Source organism: Suricata suricatta, chromosome 9 (genome assembly GCF_006229205.1).
Source record: "Suricata suricatta isolate VVHF042 chromosome 9, meerkat_22Aug2017_6uvM2_HiC, whole genome shotgun sequence".
Taxonomy (NCBI): Eukaryota; Metazoa; Chordata; class Mammalia; order Carnivora; family Herpestidae; genus Suricata; species Suricata suricatta.
The window spans coordinates 4,748,648-4,772,501 of NC_043708.1; the positions used below are offsets into that span (position 1 = coordinate 4,748,648).

Genomic DNA, 23,854 nt, shown 5'->3' on the forward strand with positions numbered 1-23,854 from the left:
CGGCCGTTGGGCGCCCGCTGGGTGGGGCCAGGGCCGCTGCGGCTCGCGCTGGGCGGCTGGGCTGTGCGTGCGGCCGGCCCGCGCTCCCTTCCTTCCTTCCTTCCTTCCTTCCCTTCCCGCCGCCGCCCGGCGCCAGGGTGAAGGCTCTGTGGCTTCTGTGTTCCGCTCCCCAAACGTCAGGTGCGCCCGGGGACCAGCCCCTGCTCATCTCTCTCCCTTTCCAGTTATAAAAACAGGCGTTGAAAATAGGTCATCTATCTTCCCACGCGCCCTGGCCGTGGTCCACAGGCTCGGCGCCCTACTAGGAAGAAGAATTCGGCGCTTTGGAGTTTGTCATTCCGGTCCTTAAACTCTTCCTCCTCTCGGCTCGGGCCGGCGCCGCGACTCCGCCTTTGGCCCGCTTGTCCTCGGGGCCCGGGAGCCGCCGGGTAGCGGCCTCGCCCCCGCCGTGTCGCCGCACGTGCAGGGTATTGCTTGGCGATTCCAAATGAAGGTCGCCTTGTTTCAAAAGCAAAAGTACTTTTAATGTCTGTCGACAGGTGACTTTTGTTTTCCAGACCTTCTGAGGGGTTCACTGTGGAGCGATGAAACTGCTCCTAGCTTGATTGTGGGTGTCGTTTACACAGCTGTATGCGGTGGTCACAACTCGTAGAACCCGACGCTGAAAAGTGAATTTTATCGTGTATAAACGATACGTCTCCCTCCCCTGTTTTTCTTCTCAGTTGACCCCACTGGTATTTCAAAACTGAGATGGCCAGTAATCATCCTGCAGAGATTTTTCTTACCATTTTCAGTGAAGGTCTTTAACTCAAGAATATAGCAAAATACAAGCTTTCTACGGTTAAAGTTGGGCAAGACTTGCTTGAAGGGTGATATATTTATTGTGTCTATGCAGGCTACTGTGTGTGCTGTCCCGCCTTTTACCAAATTAGTCCCAGGGGCTGCTGTGATTGATATTCTGGTCAGGTTCCAACAATTTAAGGAGGAGTTTTTTCTCTGGCCCCAGAAAGTAGTTTGCAAAGCCAAGTTCTCAAATACAGAACAACCTCTTTATTGGGATTCCAAACCTCAGTTTTTAGCCTTCTGCTGCCCCTTCCTGCCTGCCCTCCTTTCGGCCTATTCAAAACTGTAAGCTAACGTCTGAAAATGGGACTCTATCCTAAGTGGGTAATGGCTGCTTCCCATCGCTTTCTCAGTTTGCTGACATCTCTTGGTGCTTTTGTTCCTGGCAGTGGCACTGATGTTGGACTTGAACACTGAAACGTTTCTTGCGGTGGAAATGAAAGTTTCTGTTCAGTTCTGTCACTAAGAGTGCATGCAGTAAGATTGTCAATAAGGGGCGCCTGGGTGGCTCAGTCGGTTGTGCGTCCAACTTCGGCTCAGGTCATGATCTCACGGTTCGTGGGTTCAAGCCCCGTGTCGGGCTCTGTGCTGACAGCTCAGAGCTTGGAGCCTGCTTCGGATTCCGTGTCTCCCTCTCTCTCTGCCCCTCCCCCGATTGCACTCGCTCCTGAGCTCGCTCGCTCTCAAAATTAAATAAACATTAAAAAAAACAGTAACACTTGTTGACTTTCTCTTCCACGTGGTGAGCATTTAGGCCACGTTTTAAATGGTTCAGTCTTTGCTTTAAGAAAATGGAGGAAATCTTTGCTCTGGAAAATGAGGAAAATGTAAAGGTTGCACTCATGTTTCCATTTTAAAGTTCAACCACTGGAAAACTTTTTGTCATGGGCGCTTCCAGCAGCCTCCCTAAAACTTGATGCTTTTGTATCTAGAAGAGCCTGACAGATGGCAGCTGGCAGGGAGTGTCAACCTCAGCACAACAGAGGCCTGCTGGTAGTGGAAATACGCAGTAGGCAGTGCCTGACTTCAGTGAAGCCAGGTGCACAGGTTGTGGCATGTGGGATGGTAGCAGACCCGGGACTAGAAGTCTTACCTACAAGCCGAGTTACTCTGGATTCTTTTTTTTTTCTTTTAAACTGGATGTCGGTTCACTTTGAGGCTTTCCAGTTTCTTAAAATGTTTGAATTACATCGTCTCCTTTTCTCTTATCTCAAATCTGAAGTAGCTTTTAGAAACGTAGCTAATAATAGTATATCTTTTTTCGTGTGCAGTTTGATGACTATCTTTCACTGGGAAGTTTTTTTCTTTAGAAACTGGTTTGCTTTGCTTGAGCCTGGTGCTTCGGGTGGGGGTGTGGGTGGGGGAGAGGAAAAGTTTCACCTGCGTCTCCTCGCTTTGTACCTGCGTCCTGGGACTGGAGCCATGATCTCCTTCCCCCATTAGAGGGACAGGGGTCACTTATTACTGTGGCCTGAAACATTGTTTAACAGAACAGTGAACGGATCTTCATTCTTCTGTCACTTTGCAGGTTGTTTGCGGCCTGTTGTTTTCTCAAATCACTGACATTCTGTTCGGGCCCGCGTCGTCATTGTCGACCGTTTGGGTTTGCTGCACATCCTTTTTCTCTGGCCACCGTCACAGACGAGTTTATCTCGGGTGTCCGTTCATTCTGAGTCCTAAGGAGTCCTTGCCTCTGCGTTTTGCTGGTTTCACTTCTGTTGCGTTCGCAGGTGTATCTTGGCAAAGTTGACCACTGCACTCTGGATTTCCTGACATCATCTTATTTTCCTGTTTCATGAAATTGGAGCTATTCAATATTTTGATCTGGAAATAGTTAATATGCATAACGTTCATTAAAGTAAAAATAAATTTCTAAGAAAATATTCACATATATTTTTTCTATTACAAAGACGTCGAGACTTTTCTGTAAAGTCACTTGATAATAGTATGTAAAGAAAGTTTAGTAAGCAGAATTGGCAAGGTTTGAAGTCCCACTTTTGTTGTTAAATTCACCCAGTAACGCAAGCCAGAGATGAGCTCTGTGGCCTCTATTTCCTCAAGGTTGTAGAAATAAACAGCTGTGAAACAAGAGGTAAGAGCACAAGTTTTGACAGTTGCAACTAAAATAAATTTGAATGGAAGAAAAACGATTCTAAATGATTATGGAAGTCAAATACCAACATTAAGACTTTGAAGTTCTTTGTTTCTTATTCTAGTACTTTCTAAGAAGTTAATTAATAATCAGGATAAGCCCAGACACTCTTGGCTGACACTGGATGGCCCGAACCTGAAGTTATGGTGCTTTTTTTTAAATTTTATTTTTGAGAGACAGACAGCGCGAGCAGGGGAGAGTCAGAGAGAGAGGGAGACACAGACTCCGAAGCAGGCTCCGGGCTCTGAGCTAGCTGTCAGCACAGAGCCTGATGCGGGGGCTCGAACCCACGAACTGTGAAATCATGACCTGAGCTGAAGCAGGACGCTAAGCCAACTGAGCCCCCCAGGTGCCCCCTGAAGTTACAGTTTTGAGAGTGATCTGAGTGATACTGATTCCCACGGTCAGTGAGATCATAACCTGTTATTGTCTCAGCCTCAGTGATGGCGGTGTGGAGGGCGGGCAGGGAAATGGGAGAGGGCAGCACGATTTCGCTTTCATTCTTTTTCAGAAGGACTAAAGCATTGGCCAGGGAATGGAATCAGGAGTCTACATAGAACTCTTAATAAATATGCTGTGTTCTAGGGTCATTACCTATCTACGATCCTGATTGCACTCTACACATTTTTAGGACACGCTTCATTAGGATTTAACAAGGTCTAAACAGTTACATGATTAAGTGATTTAAAGCTTTCAGTCTCCGTAAATAGGCCCGACTCTTCAATCTCCATAATTTTCCAGGGAGCAACAGTTAAAAGAAAGTGAGGATTAGTGTTGAAAAACACTTATTAAAGCTGCTTTTACCATATTTACTAATGATTAACAAAGCTTTCCATTTGTTGATTGTAATGGCTTAGCATTGCTACCTGCCTTAGCCATGGTTTCTGCAGTTTCTTGACAAGAAGGTGGGCAGAGATTGGCGTGGGGTATGTGGGCCTGGGCAGAAATTTATTTGGAGGTTTCACATTTAAGCTGCAGCAACTCCCGTTTATTTGGACAAGGCTAGCAAAATGGTTCTGTGCTTTTTTTTTTTAATGTTTGTTTATTTTTGAGAAACAGAGAGAGACAGAGCAAGCAGCGGAGGGTGAGAGAGAGAGGGAGACACAGAACCTGAAGACAGGCTCCAGGCTCTGAGTGCTCAGCACAGAGCCCGACTCAGGGCTTGAATCCACGAACCGTGAGATCATGACCTGAGTTGAAGTCAGACGCCCAGCCGACTGAGCCACGCAGGCGCCCCAGCTCTGTACTTTGAAAAGGCCGAAGCGGTAAAACCTTTAGGTGGTATGTTTCTCTGCTGTAAGGAAATACTGTTATTTGGAACTTAGGAGGCGATGACTAACCTTCGAAGCCTTCACAAGTGTGTTTTGAGCTGAATCCATGAAACACCAGTAAAGTTCACCATCAAAGTGTGAGGCTGTGCCACCAACGGAGCCTTCCTCTTGTGTGGACTTTCTTAACCTGCATTTCAGCTTTCTCATCTCTCAGGTGGGCATAATTCTATCTCCCTCCATTGTGTAAAATGCCTCCCTCAGTGGGTGGAATAGTAAGTGCCCCACTGAAGCAGATATGATGAAGACAGTCACGTTGGGGACCTGCTGTAGGACGTGGTGTGTGGCAGGGAACGATGCTTTCAGTCACGGAAACAAATGACAACTGTGAAAATTGCATTTAGGGTCAGACTCACTTGATGCAGCATGTCTGTCTTGCTGAAAATCAGTTTGTATAACGAAGGTTTCGGTTGATTATCATTTTGTCCTGAAGGCTGTGGGGCTGCGTGCCACCATCTGTGCATTTCAGATTAGATCCTGGAGAAATGTGCGCTCAACAAATGAATGCGCGCCTTTGTTTACCTGACTCCCCGAAGAACCAGGGCACTCTCAGGCGGAGCCCCAAGACCCCTGTGATTTGAGGTCCAGGAAGACAGTCCCCACTGAACTGCGCCCCTCTCAGAGCTCATCAGAAGGGTCTTGTTGCCTTGGGAACAAAACTTCAGTGAAGGTTAACATTCCTAAGTGGGTTTTGTCCACTTTGGAGAAGGGGTGTGGTAAGCCTGGAGAAGAGAACTCTGTGGGGGGGCAGGGAAGGGTGGTTGTTACTCTTTGAAAGGCAGAAGGGGCGGGGCAGGGTGGAGGGGGGCGGCAGGCACGCAGGTCAGAGGAGATGACGAACTCTCCAACAACGCATGAGGTGCTGGAGGGGCTCACAGCCTGGAAGTGCAGTTAGGAGCACCCGCAGGGCCTCCCCTCTGCCCCGACCCGCCTCTAGCAGCAGCAGCAGCAGCGAGCCTGCCTCACTCCAGCGTCTTCACAGTGGAGTTTGTTTCCTGACCCCGCGAGGGGTTATTTTAAACGTGCGCGGGGTTGAGGATTAGCACAGATGACCCCAAAAGTCTCTTCCAGGCCTGATCTACACAGTTCTAGAATCTCACATCTTATGGGAGGAATGTGGGTGGTTTGAAGGTAATTTCTTGACAGATTACAGCTGTTTCTTCACTTAACGTTTTTCTTTTTTCTTCTAGAAAGACATAATAGGAAATGATTATTCATGATACCAAATGACTCTTTGCTTTATGAGAGGGCTTTTTTCAACCTCCTTTAAATAGGAGCCTCATTTTAAGTGTATTTACAGTTTAATTCAACAGCAGTTTAAAACTGAAACTATTATGTATTGAAAAGTCAATCAGAAATGGTTTAAGCATTTCTAAAATTGCTGTGTAAATTAGTGGAAAATGAGCAAAAAACGCCATAGAAAGCAAGAAACATCTGTATTTTCTTAAATCTCAAATTTGTGTATATCTACCTATCCCTATCCACCTATTTATGTGACAGCCAAAATTGTTCTGTGCAGAGATGGAAATTTCACTTACGTGCAACTTGGAAGTTCTACTTAAGTACTTAAGTAGATACTGACTTGAAATTAATTCCACCTCTTGCCTGCCTGCTTGCCTTGACTTCTTGGTACTTTTGAGTTGTGCCACATCCGTGCCTCCTTTGATAGGGATTGGAATGATGGGTGCCAGTTACCTACTTAAACTGGGAACGTTAGTACGGCTTGAACCTTCGAGTAGGACCCGCTCCCGTAGGGAGGGGGGCACCTATTTCCGATAATGCTAATTTCAGTTAACCTGGTGGCATGGGGGGGGGGGGCGGGGGGCTGCGTGTTCATTATCAGTTTCAGAAGGAGAGAAAACACTGCACAGCCCAGTACTTGCCAGTTTGAGAGTGCTTTCATTTTCGAAACTAAGCCATCCTCCTGTAATTTGTGTATTTAATTCAGAACGTGGTAATCTGATCTTAATGGCCTGCCAGATATTTTAGTGAGATTCTTTTCTTCCTGCCCAGAGATTAGGCAGGCCCTCAAACCGCCTTCAAGTACATTTACAGCTGGCTGCCTGAGGCGGGAGGAAGCTCTAGGCCGGTTCCCCTCTGCAGTCACTCCAGCTGTAAGGTTGCGGGGTAGGTTCAGGATACATTGAAAAACAGATGCTGGGTTAGAGCTAAAATTTTCTGGATAAATTGCCAAATAAGTGTAATCAAAAAATGTTTATTTGTATTTAGCTGAAAGCAACTCAGGAAAGATACAAATTTATATACTTCCCCCTTAGAATTAGGAAAAAAAAAAAAAACCCAGCTGAATCCTGTCTCTGTTCTGTCTCACGAGCTAGACATTGTAATAGTGGGTAAAGTATCCAGCACCCTCCCTCACTGCCCGCTACCCGTCAGCCGAGTGGTCTAAGTGTGCTTTATCTAATTTCTTTTGACTTAAACATTTTTTTTTTGTTTTATTATTTTTAAGAGAGAGAAAGAGCGAATGGGGGAGGGGCAGAGAGAGAGAGGGAGACACAGAATCCGATGCAGGCTCCAGGCTCTGAGCTGTCAGCACAGAGCCCGACGCGGGGCTCGAACCCACGGGCCGTGAGATCATGACCTGAGCCGAAGTCGGACGCTCCACCGACCGAGCCCCCAGGCGCCCCGACCTGACTTTTCATTCCACCGCGCAGAGTATAGAAGAATCGCTTGCGTGGTCAGGAGTGGTTGTTGATTACAGATACAAGCTGCACATTAGTTGGCAAGTGAAATAATTGAACATGCCATTTATTTTACACTTTTCTAAGGTCTCTTATCTGCTAAGTAGAGAGATTGTTTATGGTGTCTTAAAGAGCCATATTTTGAGGATTCCGTAGGTGGTTAAAATACCTCCGTGGCGCAGAAGCACAGATACGAGTGCGTCTCCTGGTTTGCTGCTGTCCTTTTCCCAGGAGCCCCTTCCTTTGCACGACTGTACCTGTGATTGTGGAGTGCCTAGCCTCTTGATCCTGTATTACTTTCCCACTGAGTTTCAAAATTTTGTCTTAAGTATTGTTTGAGTCCCTTCTAGACTGTTTGGTCAGTCTTGGGTAATTCCATAAGAATTTATAAATGATACCAGTTTTCAATCTAAACTTTGGTGGAAAAAAACCTTTCAGTTAGCGTTTGTACCTTCCAGGTAATTATTTGGCATTTGACTTGAATGTCTGTGTGTGCGTACATGTGTGTCCTCATATTTAATTTAGACGTCTTTATGTTTTTCTAATATAAATTTTTGGAATAAATATTGAAGATACGTAGGAACCTGATGAATCTCTTGTAGGTGGTTTTCATCCGCTAGGGCACAGAGGATGTTCAGGCTACCTGTTTGTCAATTTGTTGAAACTTGGACTCTAGCCCCAGATCAGCTGAATCACAATGAAAGTTATTCATCGTGTGTAACACGTTCTTGAGTCATAAATGAAAAGGGTAGGTAATTATTTCCGATCCATGATGTGGAGGAAATCTTTGTTGGCTGAGAAAGGCAGAAGGGGGTTGGATTTAGGAAACCACTCAGTCTGGATTCTAGCATCTTCTCAAACCGTATCTTGGAGGATAGTCCTCCTTTTACTGTCCTTCGTTCCTTGGCCCTCTCTAGCTCCTTCTCTTAGGTCTTTGAGGACTCGTGCATGCTGGGTCTTGGTTCCCCTCCGGGTCATCCTTGAGACCTGCGGCCTGGTCTGCCTCCGCTTTGTGTCCCCCAGTGGCTAGCGTAGACCTGGGCACGCAGACGCAGGACAGACATCTGGACGTCCATGCCCAGAGCCTGCCTCCGTGCTGAGAGGAGCACAGGACTTCGGCTTGGAAGCCGTGGCTCTTGGCTGAGTCACAGCCAGGATTAAGCCCCCTGACACGGCACGGCTGTCGTCAGTGCGGCCTCTGCTGGCCGTGGCCGGGATGTGTGTGACCAGAGCGGAGCCCCGGGCCGACGCCCGTGCCCCTGGTCACCACAGCCCCCAGAACTTCAAGCTGTGCTCGGGCCATAACCCTTTTTTTCTTTGTCTATTGGCGGTGGACTCATTCCTGCTTTGGTGCTTTCTGAGAGACCAAAAGCATGTAAAAATTCTGGATTTGTGTTTATCAGAGACCTGTTGTGAAAAATACTATAAAGCTTTTCTAACAATAAACTATGGGCTCCTGTATATGTAAAAACTTATATTTTTACTTCTAAGAGTCTACTTAGTTCTTTAGTAGCAGTAGAGAAATATTTAGTGAATGTTGCATTTTGACTGCTATTTATTTCACCAGTGGGAGAATATATGGAAATGGTGCTTTGACACAAAATTGTACTGTTGTGATAGGAAATTAATCTTACAGGTCATACTAACATACCCAAAGATTTTCTTTCATTCAGCAAATATTTAACCCTCGTCTGTGTCCATGGAGCTATATTATATCCTATAGGTAGTTTAGGGATAGAAGCCTTGTTTTCTTTCTACCACAAGACAGGGTGTAAAATAGGTGCATCAATACCATAGACTGTAGTGGGCGAGGCCAGGAGGCCCCAGAGCTGGGCTGTGGCAGCACAGGAGGGACCACAGGTGAGGTGGGGCCTGAGCCCAGGCCTAGACGCACGTGTTCCCCCTGGGGGAAAGGCACGTGGGCCTCAGTGATGGAGGGAAGAGTGTGGAGCAGGCGATGACAGCTAGGCCAGTGACTGAGGGAGGGCAGCATGCAGGGAGCTGGCGAACGGGGACAGAGCCTGACGGTCTTTGGGGTGCGACGAAGTAGATGTGGGGCTTCTGCCTCCTGGGTGTACTTTTAGTTAGAAGTTAGGGCCAGACCGTATCTGACCTAGAAGTCAGCGAGCATTACAGACATGGATGGCTGCTGGGCTGTAGACCTGGGTGCCGAGAACCCCGCCCTTCAGAGTCCTGAGCTCCTGGGACTCCTGGGTGGCTCAGTCGGTTAAGCCTCTGACTCTTGATTTTGACTCTTGGTCTCATGGTTCATGAGTTCAAGCCCTGCGTCGGGCTTCACACTGACAGTGCAGAGCCTGCTTTTGATTCTCTCTCTCTCTCTCTCTCTCTCTCTCTCTCTCTGTCTCTCTGTCTCTCTCTCCCCTGCTCTCTTTGCCCCTCTCCTCCCTCCCTCCCTCTGTCTCTCAATAAATAAACTTAAAAAACAAACAAAAAAGAATCCTGAGTTCTTCACGCAAACCGAAGGCTCAGCGACACGGCCATGACCACGTCTGATTCAGTGCACGGGCCCCGGTCCGGTGGGGCCGCTGGGAAGCTCTCCAGGAGGGTGCAGTGCTAACCCATTTTCTGGGAGCACAGATGAAACCCTGGCCTGGGCCTGTGACCCTGTGCCCTAAGGAGGTGTGTCTGATGGGGACAAGGACAGACAGCCCTCCCACCTTAATTAAGAGGAAGTGAGTTGACGCCTGTATGTAAGATTCTCACGGCCTCTCTTGAGCTGGCAGCTTTCTCTATATTCGGGTCTATATCTCTGTGGGAGGAAACAGTCCAAAAAGAATCACAAAAGACTGATTCTCAAGGTAATCCAAGACTTTAGCATCTGTTAATCACCTTGAACTTGACTCGTTCTTGCTGTCTTTCATGGCTTCAATCTATGAAGTTAATAGAGGAGCCTAGAATTTCCTCAAGGACTGTGGGGATGTTTTGGCGGAGTCTTGAAGTTAGTGAAACATTTCGCCAGGGGATGAGAAAAGCGTCTCAGCAGAAAACGGGGAGAAAGGGCTGCGCCTGGCGTGTGCCGTGGGAAGGGGAGGTGGGCACAGTGAAGGCAGCCGGGTAGGATGAGCGGGGATGTGAAGGACCTTGAGGGCTGTGCCTGGGAGGCGGGACCACCCTGTGAGCTGTGTGAAGACCTCATGGAGCAAAAGAAGCCTCCCCGCTTGTTGTCACGTGAGTTTCAGGAGCAGAACACACAGAGTATGGTTGGTAGTAGAGTCGGCATGCTGGTCCCTTGCTGGGGACAGCTGTGACCGGGATCGCAGCAGGGAGGCTCCCGGGCGCTGGCTGTGTCGACACCTCGGTCAGGGGAGAGGCCCAGCACTTTACACCTTCATCCGTGGGGCTCGCTGTCCACGTGTGCAGGGGAAGGAGGTTGGTGGCAGGAAGATGAAGCCAGAGGGTGGAAGGAACTAGAGGCGAAGGTCTTAACTGGTTTGGCTTCAGTGACTGTTTCTATGACCATGTCCCCTGCCCGCCGCCCGGCCTTTGAAGAGAAAACTCCGGGTGCCTGTTCTCCCCGGTGCTAGTTAGCGGGTGTATTGGGAAATTGGGCCCGTGTCGTGTTCCTGCACCTATTACTCATTTCTAAAAGCCAGTAGTTTTCTGGCTTGAGGGAGTGAAATCATGAGAACAATTGAGTTTTCAGTATTCAAGGGCAGGATATTATTGCCCCAGGAATCTGTTGTGTTTTCAAGTCACTGTGACCAGATACTTAGCGGTCTCTCTGCTACAGCAGGAATTAGACATCATCTTAAATGTGCTAAGGAGACAGAAGGTTGGGTAGGGGCTTCAGCAATACAGATTTTGACCTAAGGAGGGACTTCTGTTCCCTGGGAGCTCATGAGCACCGTATGCAGAGAGCCTGCTTTGTGCTGGGTTCTGGGGCTGGATGCTGGGGACACAAATAGAAATAGGACATGGTGCCTCCAGGAGCCTGTCATCCAGGAGGAAAGCTGGTGTGTGAGCGAGTCCCCCGGTGCAGTGGGTGGGAGCCAGTGGCGGGAGAAGCGGCACAGAGGAGGGGCCGCTGCCGCCCTGGGGAGCACGGAGGCTTTAGCGGCGATGCCTGGGCGGGCTCTTGGAGGAAGCAAGTCTCCGCACAAGCGGCTCAAGTATTGCCGGCAGGAGGGGAGGCGGGTGAGGTAGAGGGACAGGGCATAGAGGTGTGTGACGACACCTGTCTGGGGGACCGGGCGTCCTTGGTGTTGCTGGAGCCTGACGTGCTGGGGCAGGGATGGCAGCACGGGGCGGATTTAAGGTAGGGATGGCCTTGCGCCCAGAGACACACACGAGACTTGTGTTCAGATGTGAGCGAGGGGAAATCAGGAGGCGGGCGGGAGCAGGTGGCCGCCGGCCACATCCTCGGCAGCGTGTTGCTGGGTGTCAGGTCCGGAAAGACCTTTCAGCCCTCCTGCCCCTGCAGCGCCTTGGTTTTGCTCTGCATCTCACCAGAGGCAGCAGGGCCGTGGCCCAGCTTTAGCGTCAGGCAGATCCGAGTTCCAGTTCTGGCTGCGCGTCTTACCTGATGTGTGACCTCGGACAGCTTCACCTTTCTGAGACTGTCCTCTAGAAGATGAGGATGCCATCTACTGACAGAGGGTCTGGGAGGGTCAAACGAGGAGGGCTGTCTTAGCTCAGCACCTGGCACAGGGTGAGGTCCCGCGCTGAAGGGGCAGCGCTGCTGTTTTCATTAATGACCATCTCAGGCAGAGTGCCAGCAGTCAGGTGGGAGGGGAGGTCGGGGCTGCGGGCACAGTGAGGGGGCCTGTCTGGCCGTGGGTCCGCACACAGGGGCGGGGCAGGGGAGCGTGGCTCTCGGGCTCACGTTCCCCAGGCTGCTAGAGGGCGAGGGTCCCGGGGCGCCTTAACAAAGTGATGTTCTTTTTTTTTATTATTTAAAAAATTTTGTTTAATGTTTATTTGCTTTTGAGAGAGAGAGAACGAGTGGGGGAAGGGTGTGGGGTGGACAGAGGATCCGAAGCAGGCTCTGCATTGACTGCAGAGAGCCTGATGCAAGGCTCGAACTCACGATCTGTGAGACCCTGATCTGAGAGAAGCCAGATGCTCGGGGTGCCTGGGGGGCTCAGCGGTGAAGCGTCTGACTTCAGGTCATGATCTCACGGTCCGTGGGTTCGAGCCCCGCATCGGGCTCTGACAGCTCAGAGCCTGGAGCCTGCTTCAGATTCTGTACCTCCCTCTCTCTCTGACCCTCCCCTGCTCACACTATCTCTCTCTGTCTCTCAAAAAAAAAATCAAAAACATTAAAAAAATTAAAAAAAGAAGCCAGATGCTTAACTGACTGAGCCACCCAGGCGCCCCAAAGTGATGTTCTTAAGTTGTGTGGAGCCTTGCCAGCGGGGCTGAAGGGAGGGGCCAAGCAAGCCCACCACTCACAGTGCCCCGTTCCTGTGGCTCTTCCTACAGAGCTGTATGTGGAAATGTGATTAAAGTCCTTCCTGGGGTGGGGGGAGTGTGGATGGGTAAAGTGAGGAAGGGGATTAAAAGGTACAGACTTCCCGTTCTAGTCCGTCACAGAGACAACTACAGCACAGGGAGCAGGTAACACGACTCCGACAACTTTGCCCCGGGGCAGGTGGTAGTTTTGCGATGTACATGAACGTGGAATCCCCGTGTTGCACACCTGAAACTAATAAAATATTGTATGTCGACTGCACTTCAATAAAAAAAAAAAAAGAAGAAAAGAATGGAAAAAATCATTACCCTAAAAAAAACACTTTCTTTCTAGACTCCTGGGTAGTTTTAACTATCTGTGGTCGGGCTCAGCAGTTCCCGCCAGACGTGCCCTCCGTGGACAGAGAGCCCAGGACACAGAGAGCGGGAGGTGCTCCAGTCAGGCTGTGCCTCCGCTCGTGGCCGTGAGCGGGTGGCAGGTGCGCACGGGGAGCGCCCCTGCTTTCAGAAGCCAGTCCTTGAGTTCAGGGTAAGGCGCTTAAGCTCTTCCTCCTCTCCCCCCAGCCCCCCGTTTCTTTTTTGTTTTTGTTTTTGATCTCTAGGCTACTAATTTTTTGCGGCAAAAGTTTTAAGTTTTAGGTATTTTTACTTGTTCTCTTTGATGCCAAGATGACATGCACTGTGTATTGCACACTGTGTAAGAAGACTTATTAGTTACGTAAAGTTACACATTGTATTCCACGTGTTAGATACATTAGAGAAGAAACCTATGGCTTTCAGGGATAGGTTAACCCTTTAAGGTGTGCGGTTTTCTATTATTTTTAGCACGTGGGCCACATTTGCCTGGCTTCCACTCCAGTGAGGTCAGGGCTCATCTATACAGTGGGAGAGTGTGACTGTTAAACCTTTTATCCCGTCCCTCATCTCCACACTGCAGGAGTCCTTTCCTTTTGTAAAAACAAATGGGGCAGAGCGTGCCTTCTGGTTCCCCTTTGCGGTTAAGCGTGACCTGGGAGGGCTCCATGGAGCGGCGTCGGGGCGTGGGTCATTCCTCGGTGTACGGATCCCTGCAGTAGCGTCCTGGCTGAGTCCTCGCCATCTCACCGGGCTGTCATCCCGCAGTGCTGCTCTCTGGACGAGGAGCGCCTGCGCCAGCCTCCTCAGGGCGCTTAAGTCACTGGGAGCCACCTCCCCAGCCAGGCATGTCGGCCTGGGAGTCGCCCCTCCCTCCCACCCTTACTTTGTTCAAGGCTCTTCTTGAGGCTCCTTGTTTTAAAGGGTTTGCAGATGGGCGTCCTCTCACAGAGGTCTGTGCCCAGCCTGCGGTTGGTGCATTTGTGTCCCCCTGTCTCACCTGCTGTGGACTGTTGTCACGCTTCCTACATGTAAGAGGCTACCAGGCTCGTTGGGGAGGCACTGGGAGGCCTTGTTCCAGTGGGGGGCTGCCTTCGCTTTCCTGGGACGGAACCCTGGGCTTGACTTTTCCAGCGGAACAAAATGTCAGCGCCACAGTAGGTCTCTGACGCGTCTTTGAGCTCTCAGATGCCTTCAGCATTTGTCTGTCGTCTGCCGCTCATGGTTCAGTCGCTGTCAACGGGCTGTGATTCTTCTAGACAAAGTGAGGGGAGAGTATATAGGTGTTTGCACCCTAGGGTAGTTTGTGATTCACGTGTGGATACAGAATCTTTCTCTGTGTAGTGTCGGGGGGAAGCATTTTAGTGTGACCGGTAAAATCTGTGTGACTTGAAAAAGTCCCAGAGTAAAATTTGTTCCTGCTATAGTTTTTGTAGGTGAAAAAGGTGAAAGGAATTAACTTTTCTTCCAGAAACTAAAGCGATTTTGTTGTTTGTTTGTTGGAGAGCCTCCAAATACTAATCTTTGTTACACATTCCTCTTTCTGGAAGGAAACTTCAGGATGTGGTGCACACGAGGTAAAGGTGTCCTAGAATCTCGAGGCTAAGCCCCTCAAGTGGCTTGTTTTACTATTTGATTTTATTCTTTGGAAGCGTAACACTTCTTGTCTTTTCTCTCTCTTTGTAGTCAGAAAATGGGTAAGAAGAGTCGAGTGAAAACGCAAAAATCAGGCACTGGTGCCACAGCGAGCGTGTCTCCGAAGGAAACCTTGAACCTGACCAGTGAGCTGTTACAGAGTAAGTCCCCCCTGGCCTTCCCGCCCTCGTGCTGCCCGGGAGGGCCTCTGGCGTGGCAGGCGGGGAGCGGGACGAGCGTGGGTTCAGGTCCCAGCCCGGGAGCCACGGGAGCTGCGCAGGTTCTGGCGCCTCTCTGACCCCCCCGCCCTCCCGTGGATAAACCTGGGGATGTTGGCAGTGGGCAGAGAGGGACGAGGCCCGGGCGGGCCGTGAACGGGAAGCGCGTGGGCCCCGGTGGGCGGGGCCGTGGCAGCCCCGCAAGCCCGAGCCTGCGGCGGGCCTCCCAGGGAGCCCCCTCTGGAACTCTGCTCCCCTTTATTTTTAGTGATTCGGTCATAGACTTCCAAGTTCTTGGCTCAGGGAAATTAAATATTAAGTGTCTGTACTTGTTTAGTAAGTTAGTGTAAATTGGTAACTTCCTTTTTTTAACTGTGGATTTAAATCGGTGCTATGTAGGTTTCCAACTTGGCTGTGGTCCCTCTGTTCACCGACTACATTTGTCTCCTTTTCCTCTTCTGTTCAGAGTATGTGACAGGCCAAATCCCAAATACAAACTTAGCTTTCTTCTTTTTTTTTTTTTTTTTAACATTTTTAATGTTTTTTCTTTATTTTTGAGAGACAGAGATAGTGCGAGCAGAGGAGGGTCAGAGAGAGAGAGGGGGAGACACAGAATCTGAAGCAGGCTCCAGGCTCTGAGCTGTCAGCACAGAGCCTGACACGGGGCTCGAACCCACGAGCCGTGAGATCATGACCTGAGCAGAAGCTGGACGTTTAACTGACTAAGCCCCCCAGGTGCCCCCAAACTTAGCTTTCTCTCCCTGTCAGCAGCAGGTAGCAACCGAGTCGGGGTCAGGTTCCGCCCCAGGTGCTCCAGTGGACCCCCTGTGACCCCCACCCCCAGCGCAGTGCGGGCCCCCCACCGAGCCCTGATGTGCTGACCCCTTACCTTCCCCGTCCCCCACCGGACTGTGGGCGGCTTGTGGACGGGCCTGTCTCGTATGCCGAGCCTCGGGCGGTATTTCCCCGGGAAGAGTGACCGGTTAGACCTAAGAGTTATGAGTCACCGCGGGTTAGGACTAGTTGGGGTTATTTACCACATATGCTCTTTGTCAGAGAACAAGGGTGGCGTGGGAAGAACGCTCTCTCTTTAAACTCCCGCAGTCGTTTGCAAAGGAAAGCGCTTGCCGACGGGCCGGGTGCCCAGGGCACAGCCTCCAGGAACGCGCGGCGCTGGCCCCCGGCGCTGGCCCCTCCGGCGGGTCTCTGTGTCCCTTTTGGCCCTGATTGTGCCACCTCTTTTTGTGGCTCCCCCGGAGTGCTCAATATAGAGCCTTACACATGATGGGAAATGTTTGTTGAGTGATTGTCCTTATGTCCAATTTAACTGGTTCCCCTGGAGAACCATTGTTCTAGGGGTTTAACTAGAAAGAAATGTTGACTTTTAAGGTTACCTTTTTTTTTTAACCCTCTAGAAGAGTTTTTAGGGAAACACGTTGCATTTTAACCTAGCTTTTGAGATGTCCGCATGCGCCAGTCTATTCTGAGGAAAATCTGTCCGCGCAGCAGGGCCAAGGCTGCAAGGTCAGTGCTCACACTCAGGTACGGCGCCCAGGTTACTAAGCATGCGGTGCCTTCAGATGGTTTGTGCGCCTTGAAAAGTACACCTGATTTAAACCTGTCACATTTACCGTCGTGGCTGTGGCTTCTTTGTCCTTTAAAAGTAAACCAGCAGAGGGGGCGCCCGGCTGGCTCAGTTGGTGGAGTGTGCGACTCTTGACCCTGGGGACGTAAGTTCAAGCTCCACGGTGGGCATGAAGCCAACTTTTAAAAATGGTAGGGGCGCCTGGAAGGCTCAGTCAGTCAAGCGTCTCACTCCTGGTTTCAGCTCAGGTCATGATCTCACAGTTCATGGGTTCGAGGCCTGCACTGGGTTCTGCTCCAGCAGTGTGGAGCCTGCTGGGGATATTCTCTCTCCGCCTCTCTCTTTTTCTCTCTCTTTGTCCCTCCCCTGCTCACTTGCTCGCTCACTCGCTTTCAGAATGAATGAATAAACTTAAAAAAAAATTGAAAACAAAATTAAAAGTAAACCAGCGGGAGTCACAAAACCCAAACCCTCTTTGTGCCGAAGACTAACCGGCTACGTAGAGAGCAGGCAGGGTCTGAGTGCCGTGGCTTGTGTGTTCCAGAATGCAGCAGCCCCGCGCCCAGCCCAGGGAAGGAGTGGGAGGAGTACGTGCAGATCCGGTCTCTCGTCGAGAAAATACGGAAAAAACAAAAAGGTACGTTTTCTAGAACAGGAATCCTATTTTAATGCAATCCTGGAGAGGCATGGCACAGGGTAGGGGGACGCGGCGCCCTTCCTGCCTGCAGAAGGTCACCAGGAAGGGGCCCAGGGTCACGAAGAGACGAATCAGAAGCTGTCCCAGGATCCGCCCCGTCTCTGAGGTGCGGCTGCCGCCTTTGGGAGGAATAAGAATGTTCCGCTGCAGGGGAAGAGTGTTCATGTCTAGGGGCTAAAATGACACAATGTTTGTTTGTTTTTATTTTATGAAATCTCTAGAGCTGTTTGATTTTCCGTAGTGTGCTTCCTTTAGGGTTGAGGTCAGTACCGAATGCCCTGAGTGATCAACATACAAACACACACTGATTGAAGCCAAATGAAGAACTCAGACAGGTCTTGGGTTAAGTAAGAGGTGCAGGTCTGTGTCTGAAGCCGTGTCCGTACAGGGCGTGTTCAGCAGGTGTCTGACCGATTCTCAGCCAGGCCGGCGATGGGGCCACGTGTCAGTTTGCAAAAGCCTATTCAGTATGTCTATTGTTTTTGTTCTGTTAAGCACAAAAAGTAAAGATCGGTATGCAGGGCCACGTGGAAGGTGGAAGGGGAAACATGGGGAGCCTGCGCTTTAAAGGGTGAGAGGAGGCTTCTTAGGCTCCCATGTTTATGTGCTGCCCGGAAAGTGGGTCAGAAGAGGGTTGTTTTTATTTTATTTGCTCTCAGTAGTGGTAGTTTTATTGCTCCCCTGTGTACTTCGGCGAGCGTGCAGGCTTTAGATGGTCTCGAACCCCGATGATGACCAGTTCCTTAGTGTTGACTTGCCCTGAGCAGTGGCCCGTGCTGGCCCGTGGTGACCTGTGCTGGCCCTGGCTCACGTGCTCCGCAGCCGAGCAGGTGTCCTCTGTCCTGGGTGTCTGTGGTCAGCAGAGACCGCTAACTACACCTGACGCGGAGGTTAGAGCGTTCCTGAGTTCTCAGTGAAGAGGGACTTCTGTCTTAGCCCGTCCGTGACATGGTCTCCTGCGTGTCCACCGTGGGGCGGCACCGCGCCCGGCCGTCCTGCTCCACAGGCCCGGGGGACCGCTGGCCGTGTCTTGAAGCTCCCGTTCTTCTCTTTTTATTCGTCAAATAAACAGTGACTATCCCTGGCTTTGGGAAAAAGCATGGCTTTTCAGGTCTTTGAATATTTCAAACATGCTGAAAAGTCCACAAAATCAGGCGACGCCACCGAGGAGTCTCCTACCCAGACCCATCAGTGCCCCGCGCCGGGCCCTCCCTCCCTCCCGCCCGCTGGTCTGACCCTGCCCCTCCCTCCCTCCCTCCTGTGTTTTGTTTTCATCATTTGTTTTTAAGAAACATGCGCCGCAGTGAGTGCTGAGGCCCATCTCGGACTGCATTCCCTTCTCGCCCTCCTGGGAGTTGGTCTTTGCTGAGAACATTTTTCCACTTCACGTATAATCCCATAAAAATATATGGCCGTACGTGGTGTTTTAAAGATTCACATAAATGGTATCAGACCACTGGAATGTTTAGAATCACGGTATTGTATTCTGTTTTTATTGGTGGTGATGCATACCTTCCCCTCATCCAGGTCACTGGGCAGGGTCATGCAGGGCCGTCCAGTCCTGGGCTCCCCGGACCAGGCCTGCGGTGCCCAGCCCTACACATGCCCCCTGTGCCCCTGCCAGCCACTGATCTATTTCCCTGGCCATTCTGCTGAGCCAGGCTGCAGATGAGCCCGGGCACACTGGCCTCCATGGAGGGGGGGCGGCCCTGACCACTGAGGTCGTGAAGCCTGCTGCCCCCGCCTTCCCCCCACCCCGTTGCCAGTGTGTTGCCTCCTGGAACCCCGAGTCCTGTGTCAGCAAGCACTTCTCTGTGCCCAACGGGGGCAAGGGTTGAAATGTGGCTTTTTGTCACCCGCCAGGTTATGTGCTGGGACTGTGTGGTGTTTAGGTGTGCCGCTGTGCTGTCGTGTTGTTCTTGCCTTGTGATTTCTCCTTTTGCCCACGTGTTATTTAGAGGTGTCCCGTTTAACTTCCAGATATTTGGGGATTTTGGGGGTCTTTTTATTTTGTTGATTTGTAATTTGATTATTCTGTAATCAGAGACCATTGTATGAATTCAGCCTTTTCTAATTTACTTCATTTAAAAAAGTTTTAAGCCAATTTGTCTATTTTTTTTTAAGCTTTTCTTTTAAAGTGTTTGATTGAAGTATAACTGACAATAATATTGGATTAGTTTCAGGTGTACGGCATAGGGGTTGGGTACTCCATACGTCACAAGATGGTCACCTCTCTAAGTCTGGGTGCCGTCTGTCTCCAGCGAGGGGGTTCGATTTCAGGGTTGGAGCGTTGTCACCATTTGCAGTGTGTGTTGTTTTAGTTTCCGAGCCCAGAAGGGATAACGATAGAGGTGCTAAACGAAGCTCTTGCTTTCTAACACGTGGAATCGATACAGGTCTGTCTGTTACTTTCGATGGAAAACGAGAAGACTACTTTCCCGACCTGATGAAGTGGGCCTCTGAAAATGGAGCCTCTGTCGAGGGCTTTGAGATGGTCAACTTCAAAGAAGAGGGCTTTGGTTTGAGAGCAACAAGAGACATCAAGGTGCGTTTCCATCCGTTCGTCGGGGGCCCTCCGTGTGCTTGGATTGAGCTGCCGGGAGGCCACGGGACGTGCGGGCGGGTGTCTGGGCTGGTCCTGACGGCGTAGGCAAACAGGCAGCCTGCAGCCCGCACTCCGTGTCCCGCCGCCTGGTCTCCAGACTGCCCGGACTCGAGGCAGCCCCTTCTGGTCTGTGCTCCCTGGGAGCCACGCTGCGAACCAGTGACCTGGGGCAAGTCCGGTCCCGTTTCGGGGCCTTTGTTAGGAGAGCACAGAACCTGCCTTGAAGGATTTTAAGACTTGAACAGAAGGATGGGGGCTCAGGTGGCCAGGAGGGGGAGCGCGCAGGGCCTGCGATAGTGTGGATGTGGGCGGAGGATGGGTGGTGTCGGGGGCTTACTGGTTTTCTGGGGGGGGGGGTAGCCAGGTGCTTGGCCGTGTCACCTGCTGGAGCTGCACACCAGAGCGGAACAGGAAGGAAGAACAAGACACATCTGCTCAGGGACAAATGCTTCTTCTCTGCTCTGTCCCTCCCCCCAGATGAAGGGGGCAGCCGCACCTCGACCTTCCCAGCCTTTCTCTGCCCCTTGCTCCTGCCACTCTCTTGGGAGGCATAACCTAGCCTGATGATTTGGGGAGGAGGAACTGGCCTTGGCCTCTTTCTCGGTGGGCGCTGGTGGCCCGTGCGCATCCCTCCGGCCTGTGCTCTCTCCACCCTGTAAGCTCCGCGGGGGCAGGCTGCACGTGGGGAGCCCCGTGGGGCTCCAGTTCTGCCGGCAACTAGCGAGGGGAGTCTGTCTAATTCTGGGATCCAGTAGGTGATATTTTGGGTGACCATCTGTTGTAGTCTGTGTCTCTCTCGGTTCAGTATGGGGATGGAGGAAATCAGTGTTACTTACTTGGGCTCCTCCAACCTCAGGCAACATTTTTGGCCAAGTTGTAGTTAGCCTTTCATTGAGAACGTCGATAAAGCCTACGCTGGTTTATTCGATACGATCAGATGTCCGGCACGTGAGCCCCGCCTGGCCCGTTGTTACACTGGCCTTCCAAAGCAGCCAGGGCTCTTCCTTCTTGATGCTCCTAATCTGTAGTAAAGAACGAGCCACACATGAACGGCGGCGGACATTGGGAGGAGGCCACAGGAGCCAGGATGTCGCACGTTCTTCTCTTGCATCGGAGGAGAAGCACCATCTGTGTGGATGCCGCCCCGACTATCTTAGCTGTGGTCTGTTTGCACCGTGTGCATTTTATTAAGTTTTATTGAGGTATAATTGATAAAAAAAATGCACATATTTAATGTTGACGTGTTGAAGGGCTGGGCGTAGGCATACACCCATATCATCACCACAGTCCAGGTGCTGCTCGGTGCGTGTTTAAGCAATGTAGATACATACACAGACCGTGCCAAACAGAGACCTCTCCTATTGGCGAAACATGAGATGACGCTTTGGAGAATAAATTCAGTAACCGAAATATGTCTTAGGGGCTTGTGCTCTTATCATTGTGCTTCATTTTTAAATTTTTTTAATGCTTATTCATTTTTGAGAGAGTGCACAGGCAGGGGAGGGGCAGAGAGAGAGAGGGAGACACAGAATCCAAAGCAGGCTCCAGTTTCCAAGCTGTCAGCAGAGCCCAACGCAGGGCTTGAACCCACAAACTGTGAGATTGTGACCTGAACTGAAGTCGGACCCTTAACCGACTGAGCCACCCAGGCTCCCCTCATTGTGCTTTAAAGAGCACGCAGAGAAAGGAATGTTACTCTGGCTTCAGAAATTCAAAGCAAGAGCAATTCATATTGACAGAGTCAAGTTTTTGTTGGAGAGAGAAATTCTGTTTTGTTTTTAAAACTTAAAAGTACAGCAAAGAATTAATTAATAGTTTTGTGTACCACCCCAAATCCCTATGTTTGCTTCAAATTAAAGTTGAAAGTCTCATTTTTTATTTGTTTTCTCAATGTCTATAGTTGGTGTTTCTATGGGAAGTAGGATTTTAAACCCTACTTCTATGCATTTCACTATACCATGGATGCTTACTTTTAAACCATATATTTGATGATTGGAAACAAAGTGCTAATGTGCAACCTTAAGTAGTATTTCATGTGGGATTGGATTTTTTTTAATTAAAAAATTTTTTTAATGTTTTTTTAAATTTATTTTTGAGAGACAGAGAGAGATGGTGTGAGCAGGGGAGGATCAGAGAGAGAGAGAGAGAGAGAGAGAGAGAGAGAGAGAGAGATACAGAATCTAAAGCAGGCTCCAGGCTCTGAGCTAGCTGTCAGCCCAGAGCCCGACGCGGGGCTCGAACCCAAGAACCGTGAGATCATGACCTGAGCCGAAGCCGGATGCTTAACCAACTGAGCCACCCAGGTGCCCCGGAATTGGATTTTTGGCCATAGATGAAGTTTGGGCTGACGATTGTTACATGTTTTTATGATTCTATGATTTTCTTATTTTTTTCCTCCTAGGCAGAAGAATTATTTTTATGGGTTCCACGGAAATTACTAATGACTGTTGAATCTGCTAAAAATTCAGTGTTGGGTGAGAATAATTTCTGACTTGTTCAAGACAAGGGATAGACAATAAAAATATATAAAATTTATTTTGTGGTTCTCAGGACCATATTTGGATGTTTTATCAAACTAGTGAAATATTCCACCAAATTCATACTGTTTTCTATGCTTTTAATCTTTGGAAGAAAGGTGCATGTTACTTAAATATTACAAGGCTTTTCAGTTATTTCTGTAAGTTTAATATGTATTGTGTGTGAATGAATATTTTTTAAGTGACTTTGTGGAACTTAACGCTGTTAACCTCTGGGTTAATTCAGGGCCCTTATACTCTCAAGATCGGATTCTTCAAGCTATGGGAAATATCACACTGGCCTTTCATCTGCTGTGTGAGCGAGCCGACCCTAATTCTTTCTGGCAGCCCTACATTCAGACCCTCCCCAGCGAATATGACACCCCTCTCTACTTCGAAGAGGATGAAGTTCGGGACCTCCAGTCCACACAAGCCATCCACGATGTCTTCAGCCAGTACAAGAACACGGCTCGCCAGTACGCCTACTTCTATAAGGTCATCCAGGTGAGTGGCTGGTGACGGCCTAAATGTACGTCCACACAGTGAGGAAAGAAAGCGAAACCGATGGCTAAGTGTTCACTTCACATTTTCTTACGGACGCTTACACGTTGCCCTCTTTCAGTTAAAAGGTGTTGGGATTCTAGTCCCCCGTCTCTCCTTGTACGGAAATGTCACTGAAGTGTGGTTGGGGTGGACCGGACTCCATCAGGGGCCGGTGTTGATATGAGTAACGCTTGATCCTAAATCAGGAAAGTCACCAAATTTTCTGAAAAGGAAAGGTTTTGAAGTGGGACTTTGAAGCTGTAAAATGTATCTAATACAAAAAGGGGCTCCATGTATAAATTTTCCAAGAAAATGAGAGGCCCTTTGTGGGGTCTTTGTGTGCATATTGACATGTGTTTTGCTAAATTATAGTGGCAGTTAATTTACTAAGTTATAAAGCTGAGTTCTTGGTGTCTTTCAAAGTGTGCCATCTATTATATTAATTTAATTAGTTCTAAGTGAAAGTGTCCTATAAAAAGGTCTGTACGGTCGTGAACATCACACCTGGTCCCTCCTCTCTGAGTTCTGGCAGTTCAGCCAGCGGTATCTTTCGTTTCCTGTCAAGCAGCCGCCGACCAGTCAGGGTCAGTGTCATGGTTCCTTCCGGAGCTGAGACAGGGGAGGGTCTCTGCCCCCAAGTCTCCCCTTTCTCTTTCGCTCAAGAATCAGCCCCTGGGCTGCGGTACCTGATACGTGGAGGGAGGGGCAGGCCCTCCTCCCCCCCCCCCCCCCCCCGCCCCCACCGAGTGAGGAGGTTCCCGACCCAAATGTCAGCAGTGCTGCGGTCGAAAAACTCCGCTTTGTGTTTATGTGTAGACCAGAGTGCCTCAGGTCCCTGCCTGATCTGGTGCTCATCCTTCCTGACCCGTGCGTGGATGCCTGGGGCCTGCAGTGGATGAACCCGAGGTGAAACCCAGATTCCATATTGCTCTTGCTGTTTAATTCGGACACACATGGACCCTTGAGCAGCGTGGGTCCAACTCACACACAGTTCTTTTTGATAAATACGGTTCGGTGTTGTGACTGTATTTTCCTTAGGATTCTGTTGATAACCTTTCCTTTCCTCCAGCTTTATCATGATGATGCAGTAGGTACTGCGGAACCTACAAAATATGTGTTGATGGACCAGTGGGGCTTCCGGTCAACCGTAGGCTATTAGCAATTTAAGTTTTATGTAGTTCTTTTTAGATATGCACTTGGGTGGGGTCAGCACCCCAAACCCAGCATCATCTGGGGGTCAGCACCCCAA

The 23,854-nt window shown here is 49.9% G+C and overlaps 1 protein-coding gene across 4 annotated transcripts in view; it reads left to right on the forward strand.

Annotated features, from left to right (window-relative positions):
• SETD3 (SET domain containing 3, actin histidine methyltransferase) overlaps nucleotides 1-23,854 on the forward strand; it is a 75,304-nt gene that overhangs the window by 481 nt on the left and 50,969 nt on the right. For 3 of the 4 annotated variants that reach the window (XR_003913158.1, XM_029951518.1, XM_029951516.1), the window contains exons 2-6: nucleotides 14,493-14,602; nucleotides 16,789-16,881; nucleotides 19,338-19,486; nucleotides 21,948-22,020; nucleotides 22,310-22,566. Coding sequence is in view for 3 of the 4 variants with exons in the window: in XM_029951518.1 (XP_029807378.1) it covers nucleotides 14,500-14,602; nucleotides 16,789-16,881; nucleotides 19,338-19,486; nucleotides 21,948-22,020; nucleotides 22,310-22,566 (675 nt within the window). In the remaining variant the exon portion in view is untranslated. Of the gene's footprint in view, nucleotides 1-11,275; nucleotides 11,299-14,492; nucleotides 14,603-16,788; nucleotides 16,882-19,337; nucleotides 19,487-21,947; nucleotides 22,021-22,309; nucleotides 22,567-23,854 lie in introns of those variants that run through there. The other variant, XM_029951517.1, reaches the window with a different exon arrangement.